Source organism: Staurois parvus, unplaced genomic scaffold (genome assembly GCF_062004578.1).
Source record: "Staurois parvus isolate SC_StPar_1 unplaced genomic scaffold, SC_StPar_1.0 ptg000208l, whole genome shotgun sequence".
In the NCBI taxonomy this organism is placed as follows: domain Eukaryota; kingdom Metazoa; phylum Chordata; class Amphibia; order Anura; family Ranidae; genus Staurois; species Staurois parvus.
The window spans coordinates 2,567,811-2,585,000 of record NW_028318004.1 but is presented as its reverse complement, the minus strand read 5'-3'; the positions used below and the strand labels follow the sequence as shown (position 1 = coordinate 2,585,000).

The 17,190-nt window shown below is 41.4% G+C and overlaps 1 protein-coding gene across 2 annotated transcripts in view; it reads left to right on the top strand.

Moving 5' to 3' along the window:
- ASNS (asparagine synthetase (glutamine-hydrolyzing)) overlaps positions 1–11,635 on the top strand; it is a 76,061-nt gene extending 64,426 nt beyond the window's left edge. For both annotated transcript variants that reach the window (XM_089678666.1, XM_089678667.1), the window contains exon 12: positions 11,256–11,635. In XM_089678666.1, the coding sequence (XP_089534792.1) occupies positions 11,256–11,465 (210 nt within the window). In that variant the 3' untranslated portion in view covers positions 11,466–11,635. The remainder of the gene's footprint in view (positions 1–11,255) is intronic.
- Positions 11,636–17,190: the final 5,555 nt, after the last annotated feature.

Genomic DNA, 17,190 nt, shown 5'->3' with positions numbered 1-17,190 from the left:
CGTACCTCGGTTTACGAAAGTATTTCGTTCTGCGGGACTTTTCGTATTGCGAAAAATTTCGGTTTCTCATAGCAATACATTGAAATTGAATTAATCTGTTCCGGAGGTCGTAAAAAAAAAAGTCTTTTATCTGTTCAAAACTCTTTATAAAGTGCACTTTAAAGGCATAATACTGTACAGGGACATGATTTAAAAAAAAAATTGCAAATACATTGAAAACCAATTAATCCGTTTGTATTGCGAAACAAATTCGTAAACTGAGGCATTATTTTCAATGGATTTTCATTCGTAAACCGAAAATTACGTTAACCAAGGCGTTCGTAAACCGAGTTACTCCTGTATTTAATATATCATGGAGCCAAGCAGTAGGTGGTATAGAATGAAATAATACTTTTTATCTACAGTAATGATAATTGTTTTTAAGCTGCCAAGTCAAATTAGAAAAAAAAATACTTTTTGTTACATTTTTGTCTGCCTGAAAAATTTAATTATTTATGCAAGACAATATCATCAAAAGAAAGCCTAAATAATAGCACAGGTATCACTGAATCAATGAGCTCATAAAGAAAAAGTACAAATTGCTGTGGTCCAAAGTAGTTATATACAGGTGTTAGAGCTGAATGAGATTAAAGCTGAATTTCAGGAATTCAGCCACTTAGTAAAACAATGTCATGCACCTCCTTGGACTTAACTCATAGTGTCATAATGATAGTATGAACCTGTGCTAAATGCGGCACATATAGTGAGATATCAGCTATCGCAAAATGTAGGCAGCATATCATGCAACTAGAAGACCAATACATAGCACTGATTCACCCCACATCTACACAAAATATAATAAAACAATATAATCAAAATAAAGTCCTCAAAGTAAGTCCATGAGATGTGACTATAAATTATATAAAACCCATGTCCGCGGGAAGAAACTGTGCCACAAAAGAGAAGAAAAGGGATCCTCCACCGTCTCCACTCACAGCCTCTTGCCAGAGAATGACCATAGGTCATGCAGTCAAAAACAGCAAGTATGGGGAGTCAATGGAGGTATCCCAAGTCCATGGGAAGAAACTGTGCCACAAAAGAGAAGAAAAGGGATCCTCCACCATCACCACTCACAGCCTCTTGCCAGAGAATATGACCACAGGTCATGCGGTCAAAAACAGCAAGTATGGGGAACAGGGGCGGACTGACAACTCATGGGGCCCCCGGGCAATAGGGGATCATGGGGCCCCTGTGTCCTTGCCCAAACTCAAAAAAGCCTATGAAAAAGGTACCAGGGGCATCTCATGGGGCCCCCTACTGACCCCGGGCCCTCTGGCAGTGTCCGAGTCTCTAAATGGTCAGTCCGCCCCTGATGGGGAATCAATGGAGGTAACCCAGGTCCATGGGAAGAAACTGTGCCACAAAAGAGAAGAAAAGGGATCCTCCACCATCACCACTCACAGCCTCTTGCCAGAGAATATGACCACAGGTCATGCAGTCAAAAACAGCAAGTATGGGGAGTCAATGGAGGTAACCCAAGTCCACGGGAAGAAACTGTGCCACAAAAGAGAAGAAAAGGGACCTTCCACCATCACCACTCACAGCCTTTTGCCAGAGAATATGACCATAGGTCATGCAGTCAAAAACAGCAAGTATGGGGAGTCAATGGAGGTAACCCAAGTCCATGGGAAGAAACTGTGCCACAAAAGAGAAGAAAAGGGATCCTCCACCGACACTACTCACAGCCTCTTGCCAAAGAATATGACCACAGGTCATGCGGTCAAAAACAGCAAGTATGGGGAGTCAATGGAGGTAACCCAAGTCCATGGGAAGAAACTGTGCCACAAAAGAGAAGAAAAGGGATCCTCCACCATCACCACTCACAGCCTCTTGCCAGAGAATATGACCACAGGTCATGCGGTCAAAAACAGCAAGTATGGGGAATCAATGGAGGTAACCCAAGTCCATGGGAAGAAACTGTGCCACAAAAGAGAAGAAAAGGGATCCTCCACCGACACTACTCACAGCCTCTTGCCAGAGAATATGACCACAGGTCATGCGGTCAAAAACAGCAAGTATGGGAATGGGAATCAATGGAGGTAATGAATCTACAACAAATCTTCTCTGCCAGAGAATTTCCACCAATTTGTTTTGACTTTTCCTGGCATCTGATAATGTTCCTCTTGTATGATAGAGCTGGGAAAATAACCCAGTCTTGCTGTATACTCCCCGTATTCATCTCCTTGTACACTGCACAGCCAGAAGAGGCGTCCTCAGCCCTTTAGCTTGGAGTAGATGTGCGGCATTTTTCCACGTCTAAAATTGGGATGAAACGACAGTCTGGGGGAATGTAGTCAGACAGAGCTACCGCAATAGAAATAGGATCTTCAGGAGAGACCACAAAAAGAGAATGGAACCTTATACTTCAGGGCAGATTGGACTTTCGTTTGGTGGTAAATTTTAATGGATACCTCCTGATTTTGATTTAATACGAAAGCAAAACTGTCCCAAAATAGTAAAAAAAAAAGGTTTTTATTATAAATTTTAGCTGTATACAGTATATTTACGCCATTACAATAACCCACCACCAAAAAACCTGCAAAAAAAAATTCTCATAATCCTGATGAATGTGGCAATACCACATATGTGTTCATTATATTTTTTTTGTACCTATAGTAGAGCCAAGAAGCGAAAGTACTCATTTATTTAGATTTCTTCCTGCAGAAACATACTGACACTAACCCCTGCACTGACACTAAGTAGAAAACCTTTTTTCCTACCTAATCAGTGGTCTATTTAGGTTTTGTGCTGCCCTAGGCAACACAAAAATCAGCGCCCCCTTGCAGAGAGAGCCTGACATAGACCAACAACACCCCTGACTCCCACCCGAGAGAACCTTCCACTACTACTGCCCCCCCCATACACCAGCCACCATCCCCCATGGCGAGAGAAAGACACTCACCTTCACAGCTCCGGACATCCCCAGGAACGAGAGCCGGGCTGTGCATACACCGTCATGTAACCCGCAACCTCTCTTGGAACCCACCAGGTCCCCATGCCGTGTGTCCCTTCTTCCGAGGGTCAGTGCTGCCCCCCCTGAAAAATGCCGCCCTAGGCAAATGCCTTGTTTGCCTTGTGGTAAATACACCCCTGACCCTAATGCTGCCACTAACTGACACTGACACTAACCGATTCTTACACTGACACTCACTAGACTAGATCAAGCCCTGATCTATTTAGTATTTATTTCATTAATTATTTTTTCAAGAGACTTTTTTTTTATGATGGACTCCTGTGCAATGTATCCCTTCATACAGGAGAAACAGCATGGAGGGGGGTGGGACCATCACAGTAGTTATCATTGTGATTGGCTAATCACCCCCTCATTTCACATACATGCTCCTTACTGTGCTTACAAGCTTTTTCAGAGCCAACATGTTTCACAGTCCCTGAAAAACATTCTTACAACACTTTCAAACCTTTTGTCAAATGTTTCAAGACACAGAAAATAATAGACAGAGATAAAAACTAGCATAGGACAATGTCACAGTAAATGGGTCCTGAAAATGAATATCAGTGGTCACACCATTGTGCACCACAAGGGGGAGATGTTGCCTTGTCTTTAATGCTTGTTTTAGTAGGTCAGTCTCATCAGTGAATACTCATCCTGTCACTATGGCATTTGCAGTAATTTGTAGCCAGAGTATGATCCATACAATGACTCAGAGCCGCATCTCTGTCACTGTAAGGTGCCCCAAAATTAAGCCATTAAATTTGTTTTTTTTTTTGGGAAAAGTTTTCCCGGTGGTGTCCTTGCTGATGATTGTGATCTATGACATAGAGGGATGACAGTCTCACATTCTACTACTTTGTCATTTCATCCACTTGGCTGGAAACTCTGTCAGTTTATCATTGTTGTGCGGAGTCCTGCCTAGCAATGTACCCAGATTTATGTTTCAAGTTTATGTTGTCACCGTGAGCGATGTCTCTGCTGCTGCAATCCATCTCTTCTAATCGAGGATGGAAGGGTACCGGCAAGATCCATCAGCCCTGACTGAATAACAAGCCACAGCATGCCAGTTACTGCCTCCCTAGATATACTCGGCATTGGACCATCAATAGACCCCTGATGTCTCCTTAAAGAGAACCTGTCACAAGGTATATGCCATTACATTGGGAGCTATTGGTACCAATAAAATGATATTAAAGTGACATAAAAAAAAAAAAAAAAACTATATATATATATATATATATATATATATATATATATAAAACCTTTAGTGTATTTTTGTACTGAAAGTTTGATGAAATGTTCAATCAACTGTTGCACTAATGGCTAATTGGCTATCACTTCCGCCTGTCAGTACCAGGGTCGTTGGGTCAAATCCCAACCACGGCACCACCTGCCTGGAGTTTGCATGTTCTCCCTGTGCCTGTGTGGGTTTCCTCCGAGTACTTCAGTTTCCTCCCACACTCCAAAGATATGCTGGTAGGTTAATTGGATCCTGTCTAGTTGTCCCTAGTATGTGTATGTATGAATGTGAGTTAAGGACCTTAGATTGTACACCCCTTGAGGGTTAGGGAGTGATGTGAATGTACAATATATATGTAAAGTGCTGCGTAAATTGATGGCAATATATAAGTACCTGAAATAATAATTACAAAAAATAAAATATTATTAGGACCTTTTTTACACTTTTTTTTTTTTTCAGTGCTCCTCTTGAAAAAAAATGCCTTCTCTGGTTTCAGAGGGTATTTTTGGGGGGTTTTATTTATTCTGTCCTTTTCCTGTAGTACCCAAGAGGAGAATGGAATGAAGTTAATTGCATGTAAAACCTAACAATGAATCTTTCTTATTTGCTTCCTTTTAGTCTGTTACTTATACTATTAGAAGCATTTTGTTTGATAAGCAAAAAAAAACCCGATGATCCTTGCAGAAATCTTGTGAGCTGAGCAGTACTGGGGCAGGGTTGTCCAGCGTCCAGGGCAAGGAGCCAGAACTGCGCTCCCCCGTGCATTATTTGACATTGTTCCCAGTTTTTTCTGAGGACTACATAATACCTCCCTCTACAGATATGTGTTTCTTTAATCTTAGCAAACATCTTGTCCTAGGGTGACAATGCTGACCCACCATAGATACAGTACAGTGAATGAGTGTACTGTGTCTATGGACAGGATGTGTGTTACCAGTATCATTCAAGGGAAATAAGGAAAAAAAAAATCAGGAAAAAGAAATGTATTCAGCACTGCTAAGGACTGGTAAGTTGCACTATATATGTGTGTGTGTGTGTGTGTGTATATATATATATATATATATATATACACAGGGCTGCTGTTAGAAACCACAGGGCCCCATACAGCCAACCCAATATACCCCCCCCCCCATCCCCACAAAAAAACACAGTTTACTAGGCTTCGGTTATGAATGAACACAGCGAGTGATCATTGTGTTCATTCAGGAATGGAAGGGGCTGCTAAATTACTGGAACCGATCCCCTGTATATTTCTCTCTGAAGCAGCTGAAAGCCAGCCGGGGGGGAAAGAGGAGAAAAACCCAGCTTTTAGCTGCTGCAGAGAGAGCCATGCAGGGGATTGGTTCCAGTAATTGCCCTGTTCACCCTTCCTGCCCACATCCGATTCACCCAGCTGCTTGGGCCCCCCTGCAGGTCTGGGCCCTGTACAGTAGGACTGGTGGTAACCCCTTATCCACATCCCTGTATATGTGTGTGTGTGTGTATGTATGTATGTATGTATATATAAGACACTGTCTTATATTTTTTTTGGCTCAAAAAAACACACTAGGTCTTATTTTCGGGGTAGGTATTATTTTTTAAATGTCCAGGTGTGGACAGGGGGTGCAGAGCTGAGCTGCAGGCAGTTGTGGATGAGGGTTACTATGGAGAGGGTTGGCTGATGACAGTTGTGAGCTGCAGTCAGGTGTTGCAGGGGTGACTTGACAGGTGAGTTTCAGAAAGGGTGCAGATATGAGCCACAGACAGGGTGCAGGGGTGAGTTTCAGACAGGGGATGCAGAGCTGAGCTGTGGCCAGGGGGTGCAGAGCTGAGCTGTGGCCAGGGGGTGCAGATCTGAGCTGTAGCCAGGGGGTGCAGAGCTGAGCTGTGGCCAGGGGGTGCAGAGGTGGGTTGCAACTCAGCTCACCTCTGCACCCCCCCAGCCGCAGCTCACCTATGCACCCTGTCTGCAACTCGCCTAACTCAATTTACCTCTGCAACACCTGACTGCAGCTCACCTTTGCACATCCCCCCTCCACTGCCCTCATATGGTTAGCTAGCTTTGCAAAACACAGCTGTCAGCAGCCGGCCCCTCTCTATAGTAACTCCCGTTTCAGGTCCTATCCTCCCACACAGTGCACCAAGCGCACTTACTCACTGCTCCGCCTCTTCCCCACTGGCCGGTGATTGCCCCCGGGGCATCGGCTTCCATGCATTAGACTGCAGGAGGAGATGCCCTACCCCTAAACACACTGCATACTGCGCCCGCAAATATCTGTTCCTTCCCTGTCCCACAGTGAGTACAGAGGTAGGGGGGTTCTGTGGAAGCAGACGGTGAGTACAGAGGTGGGGAGGTTCTGTGGGAGCGGATGGTGAGTACAGAGGTAGGGGGGTTCTGTGGGAGCGGCTGGTGAGTACAGAGGTAGGGGGGTTCTGTGGAAGCAGACGGTGAGTACAGAGGTGGGGAGGTTCTGTGGGAGCGGATGGTGAGTACAGAGGTAGGGGGGTTCTGTGGGAGCGGCTGGTGAGTACAGAGGTAGGGGGGTTCTGTGGAAGCAGACGGTGAGTACAGAGGTGGGGAGGTTCTGTGGGAGCGGATGGTGAGTACAGAGGTAGGGGGGTTCTGTGGGAGCGGATGGTGAGTACAGAGGTAGGGGGGTTCTATGGGAGCGGACGGCGAGTACAGAGGTAGGGAGGTTCTATGGGAGCGGATGGTGCTGTCACTTCAGCTGCGCTTCTGTGTTTCTAAGAGACAGTAGATATGGGTGTGCGCAGGGCCAGTGGCGGAGGTGCTGGAATGGCGTTCCACCATGTTCCAGCTGAAAATAAGCCCTGATCCCAACTAGGTCTTATTTTCGGGGTAGGTCTTATACTTTAGCAATTCACAAAAATAGCACTAGGTCTTATTTTCGGGGAAACAGGTTATTTAGGCTCATTTATTTCTTTACTTGTAAGGTTACTTTAAGTGCCAGTTCACATGTATGCGGCTTGGATGCGGTTCAGAACTGCATCCAATCCTCATGACATGTGAAATCCGCATGACATGTGAAATAACATTGCTTCCAAAAATGTAGATTTATATTTTTAAAGACATACAGTATATTTGAAATGTATTTTAAAAAATATTTTTTCATATATATATTGTGACAGGATGAACGGCGAGGTGATAGAGGGACACTATGTGTCACCTCGCATATGCTCATACCTGACCGTTTAGGTGGAGTCCACTCCGGGTTTTCGGGGCCACAGTTAAGCAGGTGGGTCCGGACCAGAGTTTGGGCTCCACTGATGACCACCAACAGGTGGTATAAATAAGGCAGGGCTGAAGCAAGGAGTCGCTTGTGGCCTGGGACTCAGAGAGGTGTTCTGAGAGAGCTGTGTGTGTGTACGATACCTACAAGAAAAGGTTTGGTTTTGTTTTGGGTGACAGGGAGAAGCCCTTCACCTCTGAGAGAGGAAATGCCTTTTGTTTAGTTAGTGCCTGGATGGCAAGGGTTTATTTTCATGTTTTGTTTATTTTCTGCAAACCTTTTAAATAAAGCTGACAACCAGTCAGATTTTGATGAAAGCCTGCTGTGCGGTCTACCTTTGTCCCAGGGAAGGAGATCCCCCCCCCCCCACCTGAGCTAACCCCACTATATATATATATATATATATATATATATATATATATATATACATATTTTTTAGATATATTCTTCAGATTTTAAAAAAATATATTTTTCATATATTTTGTACTAAAAATGCATATCAACATACAGTATGTATATTGAATATGGCCAAAATTGTAGTATTTCAAATATATGTAAATATACTTGGGAAGAATATTTTTAAAATAGATTTCAAATATATTTTTCTTCCATATGGGATTAATGAACTAGAAAAAAAAACACTGGCTGAAGCTGCTCCTTTGATGCAGAGCAAGTCCTGGCTCACATTTTGACAGCCAGAATTTCCGGCAATAGTAGCCTGGGATTGGTGGCTTGGGAAGAAGAGCACGTCCTTTGCCCTAGGACACTTATTGAAGTTTTTTTTTTAGGGCGTATCTCCTCTTAAGGGCTGGTAATGGTTAAAAAAAATCATCAAATGTGGTTTAAAATATTGCCAAGATAACTGTACAAATTCTTGTAATGATAATTGACACAAGTTATCATTACTGTGAGCCTTCCCTTTCCCACTAAAACATAACTTTTATTTCCACATTTAAAGCTCTCTAGGGGAAAACAATGCATACCCAATTAGATTAAATACTTGCAAATTAAATTGTCTAAAAATGGGAATTCATTTCAAACAGAGTGAGATTTTTAAATGTTGAAATAAAAGTTATATTTTAGTGTGATAAATGATAAAGTGTGTCAATCATCATTACAAAAGAGAGGACAAAATGAATCGTTCTCATAACTGCCTTAACTCTGTCTTCATGTTAGTCTGTAATCCTCTGCACACCAGAAATCACACTGATGGTGGAGGGCCCTGCCCAATGGGCCATTGAGGCTCTACTGCAGGAGTGGGCAAACTATGGCCTGCCAGCTGTTTTCAGAACTACAAGTCCCATCATTCTTCAGCCTCTTGGAGTCATGAGTGGCTAATACCTCATGGGACTGGAGGGCTAAAGCTTGCTCACCCATGCTCTACTTCAGTGGTCTCCAAATTGTGGCCTGGGGGCCAGATGTGGCCCTTTGCCTGCCTTTACCCATATGGAAAAAAAATATTTGAAATTTATTTTAAAAATATTCTTCCCAAATATATATTGCCATATATTTGAAATGCTACAATTTTGGCCATATTCAATATATTTCAAAATATATTTCAATAAATATACATATACTGCAGGTTGAAATTCATTTTTATTACAAAATATATGAAAAATATTTTTAAAAATAGATTTCAAATATACTGTATGTCTTTAAAAATACAAATCTACATTTTTGGAATGCACTTACAAATATATTTAAAAATCTATGTTAAAATGACTTTTATATCCTTAAAAAATCTGAAGAATATATTTAAAAAATATATATTTTTAAAAAGATTTTTTAAACATATAAAAAAGTAATATATAACATATATTTGTAAATGCATTCCAAAATTGTAGATTTGTATTTTTAAAGACATACAGTATATTTGAAATATATTTTTCATATATTTTGTAATAAAAATGAATTCCAACATGCAGTATATGTATATTGAAATATATTTTGAAATATATTGAATATGGCCAAAATTGTAGCATTTCAAATATATGGCAATATATTTGGGAAAACTATTTTTAAAAATAGATTTCAAATATACTGTATGTCTTTAAAAATACAAATCTACATTTTTGGAATGCATTTACAAATATATTTAAAAATATATGTTAAAATGACTTATATGCTTAAAAAAAATCTGAAGAATATATTTAAAAAATATATATTTTTAAAAAGATTTTTTAAACATATAAAAAAGTAATTTTAACATATATTTTTACATATATGTTTAAAAAATCTTTTGAAAAATATATATTTTTTAAATATATTCTTCAGATTTTTTTTTAAGCATATAAAAGTAATTTTAACATATATTTTTAAATATATTTGTAAATGCATTCCAAAAATGTAGATTTGTATTTTTAAAGACATACAGTATATTTGAAATGTATTTTTAAAAATATTTTTCATATATTTTGTAATAAAAATGGAAAAGTCTTTAGGAGACTGCTGGCACAAAGAGGAGGAAGGCTGTGGAAGAGGAATAAAATAAGCGTATCACCATAGTCATCATCCCCTAATATATTTCCAAATAGTGAAGAACCAATAAGAATTTTAATGCTATGACATTAGAAAAAGCAATCTCACAATGAAAGTGGGATCATCATAGGCAGAGGAGTGATGTTCAAAGTAGGTAGCACCCGATAATATAAAGTGAAAATATTTTAGAGTTTAACGTGCATGTCATACAGTCAATGAGTTTGGGACCATGCATGACCTCTTTCTCAAGGTGAGTTAACAAAGGTAAAAAAAATAGCACATTTCTTAAACACCTCCATATTGGAAAAATACAGCAGCTAAGAGCTGAATGTGTATTTCTAGAATACTTTTTTAATAAACCGTGGATTAGAAAACACTCTCAAGCTGCCAGTGTGCCTGTGAATGGCTGTGATCTGAGCTGTTGTTGGACAGCTCAGATCGCAATCATGATGTACAGAGCCAATCAGAGTGGCTCTGTTCCTTGTAATTGCTGTAAACCAATCACAAGTGGCATTACAAGTGTAAACAGTAAGTAGTGTTTACAAACATTCAGGTGAACTTCCTCCTTTGTAAATAGATTGATTGTTTGTACACTCAGCAGGAAAGATGATTGGCAGATCTAAGGTGATGGTGGGGGTCTTTATTTATTGATGTGAACTGGGTGTGGGGTGGTTTAAAATCCCACTGGCCACCAGTGATTGGGATAATTTTTTTAAGCTAAAGGGATGTAGATAAACCCACACTTTTGTTCCTTTTTCCATTATTTAATAGAAACGTAAAAAAAATCCCAGTGGTTATTAAATACCACCAAAAGAAAGATCTATGCCTAAAAATAAAAGTAAAATTAATTTGGGTATAGTGTTGCATGTTCGTGAGCACTTCACATATGACGGAGCTAATAAGAGGGAGATCTTTCCCATCTTCCCGCCACCACACAGAGCGATGATGCTAATGTGCATGGGGTGATTTGGGTGTGCCCAGGCACATCCGGCACACCATGTGCACACGTCTATGCTTGAGTAGCAATTGTTTATGCTATATAATTTTTTTTAATTTGCTATTTCTTTTTCCACTAAAGTGGAATTACCCTTTAAAAATCAAATCTCACTGTTCCAGCTTTAAAGAGTCTGGCCTTATTTCTTCCAAAAGCCAATTTATTCTACTTTTGGCTGAGGTTGCACTTGAAGGATAGGCCCATCATCATTAACATGAGTGCATTCTGAGAAAAAAATGATTGTCTAGTCTTAAATATTTGCTAGACCAAAGAAACGTTTGCTATGTCATTACCATTGTTTGCTTAATTCTTTATCCACAGGTCGATGACATTATGATGGAAAAGGCTGCTGAAAAATATCTTTTTAATCCACCCAAGACAAAAGAGGGCTACTTCTACCGGCAGACCTTCGAAAAGTACTACCCGGGGCGTGCCGACTGGCTGGCCCATTACTGGATGCCTCGTTGGATTCATGCCACGGACCCCTCCGCCCGCACTCTCACGCATTACAAGTCAGATATCAATGCCTAAACTCTATTCTTCCTCTGAGATAAAGAAATAATTAGTTTTTTGCATTAAAGTACAGCAAGTGCCAATGGTGGCTTCCAGACCGGTGGAAATAACATGTGGACATTACGCCTGGGTTTTATTTCACATTCAGTTTTAGTCTGACTTTCAATAAATTGATGTTTACCTCCAGACCACCTGACTGACAGATTTTGTTATTGGAGAAAATTTTGCAGCTTCTGTCTAGGGGGTTTCAGAATCACAAATGTTACAATGTTTGCAGAATTGTAAATGGGAACTGCAGTCTTTTCAACGTATTTTTTTAGCTATACATGTATAACAGATAAAGATGAAGCTGAACTTCAGACAGATATAAAAGATACACATTGTGTCTTGTTCTGTATAAATAAATAACATATTTAAGAAGAATTCCAAGTATGGATATTTATACATAGTTACATCAGGCCAACTTGAACCCATAAGATCCATCTAGGACAGGGGTCTCCAAACTTATTAAGCAATAGAACCAGTGTACTGTCTTTTAGGAGGGCCAGACTGTGGCCAGTGGGCGGAGAAAATGCCTCAGACTTGGTGGTCAGTGGGGGTAAAAAAATTAGAAAAAGTCTGTGGATAGTAGGAGGATGTATAGAGCCCCACCATTGGTATTAGTGGGAAGAATAATCCCAATGTTGGTGTCCAGTTGGAGGAAGGGTGCCCCATAGTTGGTATCACTAGGAGGAATAATGCCCATCATTGGTATCAGTGAGAGGAAAAGTGCCCCATCTTTGGTATTAGAGGGAAGAATACCCCCCATCCTTGGTATCAGTAGAAGGAATAGTACCCCATAATTTGTGTCAGTGGAGGGAATAATGCCCCATCATTGGTGTCAGTGGGAGGAATTGTGCCCCATCATTGGTATCAGTGGGGGGAATAGTGCCCCATCATTGGTATCAGTGGGAGGAATAGTGCCCCATCATTGGTATCAGTGGGAGGAATTGTGCCCCATCATTGGTATCAGTGGGAGGAATAATGCCCATCATTGGTATCAGTGGGAGGAAAAGTGCCCCATCTTTGGTATTAGAGGGAAGAATACCCCCCATCCTTGGTATCAGTAGAAGGAATAGTACCCCATAATTTGTGTCAGTGGAGGGAATAGTGCCCCATCATTGGTGTCAGTGGGAGGAATAGTGCCCCATCATTGGTATCAGTGGGAGGAATAGTGCCCCATCATTGGTATCAGTGGGAGGAATAGTGCCCCATCATTGGTATCAGTGGGAGGACTAGTGCCCCATCATTGGTATAAGTGGGAGGAATAGTGCCCCATCATTGGTATTAGAAGGAAGAATAATCCCCATCACACATGCAAATGAACTTTAATGGCATCCCAGTCTTAGTCCGTAGGGTTCAATATTGAGTTGGCCCACCATTTGCAGCTATAACACAAGGTTTAGGAGTGTGTCCATGGGAATGTTTGACCATTCTTCCTGAAGTGCATTTGTGAGGTCAGACGAGAAGGCCTGGCTTGCAGTCTCCGCTCTAATTCATGGTGTTCTATCAGGCTGAGGTCAGGAATCTTTGCAGGCCAGTCAAGTTCCTTCACCCAAACTCACTCATCCCTGTCTTTATGGACCTTGCTTCGTGTACTGGCGCGCAGTCATGTTGGAACAGGAAGAGGCCATCCCCAAACTGTACCCACAAAGTTGGGAGCATGAAATTGTCAAAATGTCTTGGTATACTGACGCCTTAAGAGTTCCCTTCACTGGAACTAAGGGGTAAGCCCTACTTCTGAAAAACAACCCCACATCATAACCCCCCCCCCCCACCAAACTTTACACTTGGCACAATTCAGTCAGGCAAGCACCATTCTCCTGACAACCGCCAAACCCAGACACGTCCATCGGATTGCCAGGCAGAGAAGTGTGATTGATCACTCCAGAGAACATGTCTCTACTGCTCTAGAGTCCAGTGGCGGCGTGCTTTACGCCACTGCAACACTTTGCATTGTACTTGGCAATGTAAGGCTTGGATGCAGCTGGTCGGCCTTGGAAACTCATTCCATGAAGCTCTGTACACACTGTTGTGCTAATCTGAAGGCCACATGAAGTTTGGAGTTCTTTAGCTATTGACTCTGCAGACAGTTGGCGACTTCTGGGCACTGTGCACTTCAGCATGCGCTGACCCCGCTCTGTCATTTTACGTGGCCTACCACTTGGTGGCTGAGTTGCTGTTGTTCCCAGTTGCTTCCACTTTGTTATAATACCACTAACAGCTGACTGTGGAATATTTAGTAGCCAGGAAATATCACGGATGGACTTATTGCACAGGTGGCAACCTATTACGGTACCACACTTGGAGTCACTGAGCTCCTGAGAGCGACCCATTCTTTCACCAATGTTTGTAGAAGCAGTCTGCATGCCTAGGGGCTTGATTTTATACACCTGTGGCCATGGAGGGGATTGGAACACCTGAATCCAATGATTTGGAGGTGTTCCAGTACTTTTGGCAAAATTGTGTATATACACATACTACATATTTACATACACAGCATATAAAACAATGTAATGGCTTTAAATAAAAGCATAAATACTCTTGCCCAATACCATTGTAGCTCCCTTTAATTTAAGACTCCATTTCCACTCCAGTTGCTGACAGAATCTTGTGGCTAGATCCTATATGTTATCTGACATCTAAGTAATGTAACTGTTCTTATCAATTGGCCATGCCTCCAAACCGGTGGCATGGTTCGGTACTAGTGAGCCCGCACACCATGATGTCATTCCAGTATACAAAGATTTGCCCCTTTCCTAGAGAAAGTTCTGCTTGCCTCAGAAGAGAGTCCTAAACCGTAGAACGGCTCTTAGCCTAAAAAAGACCCCTTGCCTCATGATATGGCCTTCTGCCTCATAGAACTCACCTTGCCTCATGATATGGCCTTCTGCCTCATAGAACTCACCTTGCCTCACAGAATAACTGATTGCCTTACAAAATGTCAATCTGCTTCATATAAGTGCCCCTTGCCTTAAAGAATGGACTCAATGCATAGAATGGCTCTTTGCCTCAAAAAGGCCTCATACCTCAAGTCATGGCCTTGTGCCTCACAGATTGTCCACTTCATGGAAGGTCTCTATCCTCCTAGGCTAGCCCCCATACCTTACACAATGCATTCGGCCTTTGATTAATGACCACTTTCTGAAAGCACAGCTCAGTGTTCATGTCAGTTAGGAAATCATTTAGAAAAGAAAATGTAACTCCCTATTATCTTGTCACAACATGTCATCCATTTAGACCTTCAGGAAAAGTATTCCCTTGTGGGATCTCTGCATTGACCTTGAATATATTTAGAAAGAGCCATCCCTGCAAACTAAGGAGTATATTCTGGACTGCAAACAACGGTTGCACTGAGGTCCCAGTAGCATTTTACCAGCTAAGAAAATATATATATACATTTTCTCAAATTAGTGTTTCCGGATGTCCTATCTTCACTGTGAACCCAGGTATGGAACTGATACACGATGTTTCCAATTATGCCTATAAATTTAGCATAGTGGGTGGCATTTGCAGTCTCAAAGTGGAGATCCAATCTCTAAGGACTGGTGAGGTGATAAGGTCAAAAATACTGCTGATTACCTACTACAGTCTTCATGATGATGTCGCAGGCTGAGGTTACCAGTTATTTACTTCTCCAAAACGGTGAGTCTGAGCAAGAAATCATACATAAATACCTAAGGCACGAAACTGGAGGGATTTCCAAACTCAGACTTTCAGTACACAGACCTACCGTAAAAAGGAACACACAACTGAACCTTCGTATGTTAGTACCACACCTCGGGCGGTCCTAGTGGAAGTAGACTCCCCAGCACAAATAAATTTACCCCCTACAAAGCCCCACCCATTTTTTTTTATAGTTGTGCCCTAGCAAGTGAAGAAAGGTGAACCTCTTCTGTAAACGTTGTTGTATAGGAAGGATGAACAGCAATTCATACATGACCCATAAAATTCAGGTGCCACTATGTGAAAAGTCTCACGGATTGGAGCTTCTGTGGGGAAAGATGATAGTCTTGTAGAGCATGTCCATTAAAACTGTACACCCTTATCAACAGTAATGGGACAAATGTAATATTTTATGGCAAAATCTCTGCAATAGGGACATCTTTAATACCTCGTGGCCTTCCTGGGAACGTTAGACATTATACTAGTAATGGTGGCGATCAGTGACTTATAGCGGGACTGTGGCGGGCATTCTGGCACTGGGGGGGGGGGGGGGAACTGACTGTCACTGACATCCCAATGACATTAATACAGTCGTCAGTGCTAATAAAAAGCACTGACACTGTACCAATGGCACTGGGCAGGAAGGGGTTAACATCTTGGACAATCAAAGGGTTAACTGTGCGCGGTTTTACTAGCTGTGCTGTGTGTGTGTTTTACTATGTAAGCACATTGCTTTGTATTGCTCTGCTATGCAAATGTAAACAATACAGATCTCTCCCTTGGCAGCACCAGCATGCTGATTTGTATTGCTCTGCTATGCAGAGCAATACAAAGCAGCATGCTGCTGCTGCCAAGGGAGAGATCTGTATTGTTTACATACAGACCTCTCCCCTCCCCTATCAGTGTTCCTCAGTGATCGCCGGGTGCCAGCGGGGAATCTCCGGTCGGAACTCGGTGAACGACAGCTGTAGCCGCCAATGGCGGCGTGAGCAGGGTGGCGCGCACGCACCCCCTACTCGAAAATGCATAATCACATATATATACATGATTTTGCACAGTCCTACCACCCTGTAGCAGTAGTACTGCTATAGGGCGGTTGGGAAGCAGTTAAAGATTGCACATAGCAGGTTGACAATGCTGCTGTTATTTGTAAGGTGAGTAAGATTAAAGGGTGTATTTAAATAAAATTTACATAGTAAAATTCGAAGTGAAAGAGCATATACATTAGGCTATTTCCTGTGCTGGTCGAATGTATTTTACTGATTTAAAACAGAAAAATACCATATTTGTCCATTAGATGGCACCAAGTACCATTTCCTATGATACGTAGGCCATCTGGTGGCCAAATGCAGTATTTTCCATTTTAGATGAATGCAAAACATTTGACTAGCACAGGAAACGGCCTAATGTATTATTAGTAGCTTATTAACATTTTTTTTTAAATTTTGCTCCAATTGCATATAACAAAAGTACATTCGCTTTCTCTGGGCGAATTGCCATGTAAATTATAAAGACACTCAGCATTAAGATACTGAAAAATAATTTATCCATCAAATAATAGTTTCCAGTTACTGCAGGTGAAAAAAATAACAATTTCAAATCTAATGTAATATTTTGTTCTATTAATTAAAACTTGATGGGAACAACAGTGTTGGAAAAAAAAAACCACGTATGAAATTCACTTGTTCTGCCCCACTTTCATGTCAATTCTCTGTGCTGCATTAAACTGCATTAGGTTGTTACTGTAGTATTCCAATAACTATTGGCAGTTTTTGTCCCCTACAACCTGTTTACTGGTGTGATATTGTTATCGTCTTCTGTTCTCCCTTCCTGTTTAGTGCTAGTTAGTTTAGCCCTAGCTAGACCTTTCCCACATTTTCCACGTTCCCTCAGTCAGTGATAGTTATTCATAAGCTTCGGAAAGTCATTGAGGGAGATTTACTAATTTACCAATCAGCTTTTCTTGTCAAAGCTTAATTGAACAAGCTGACGTTAGTAGCTGATTGGTTACTAGGCACAGCTGCACCAGTTTTAGTAA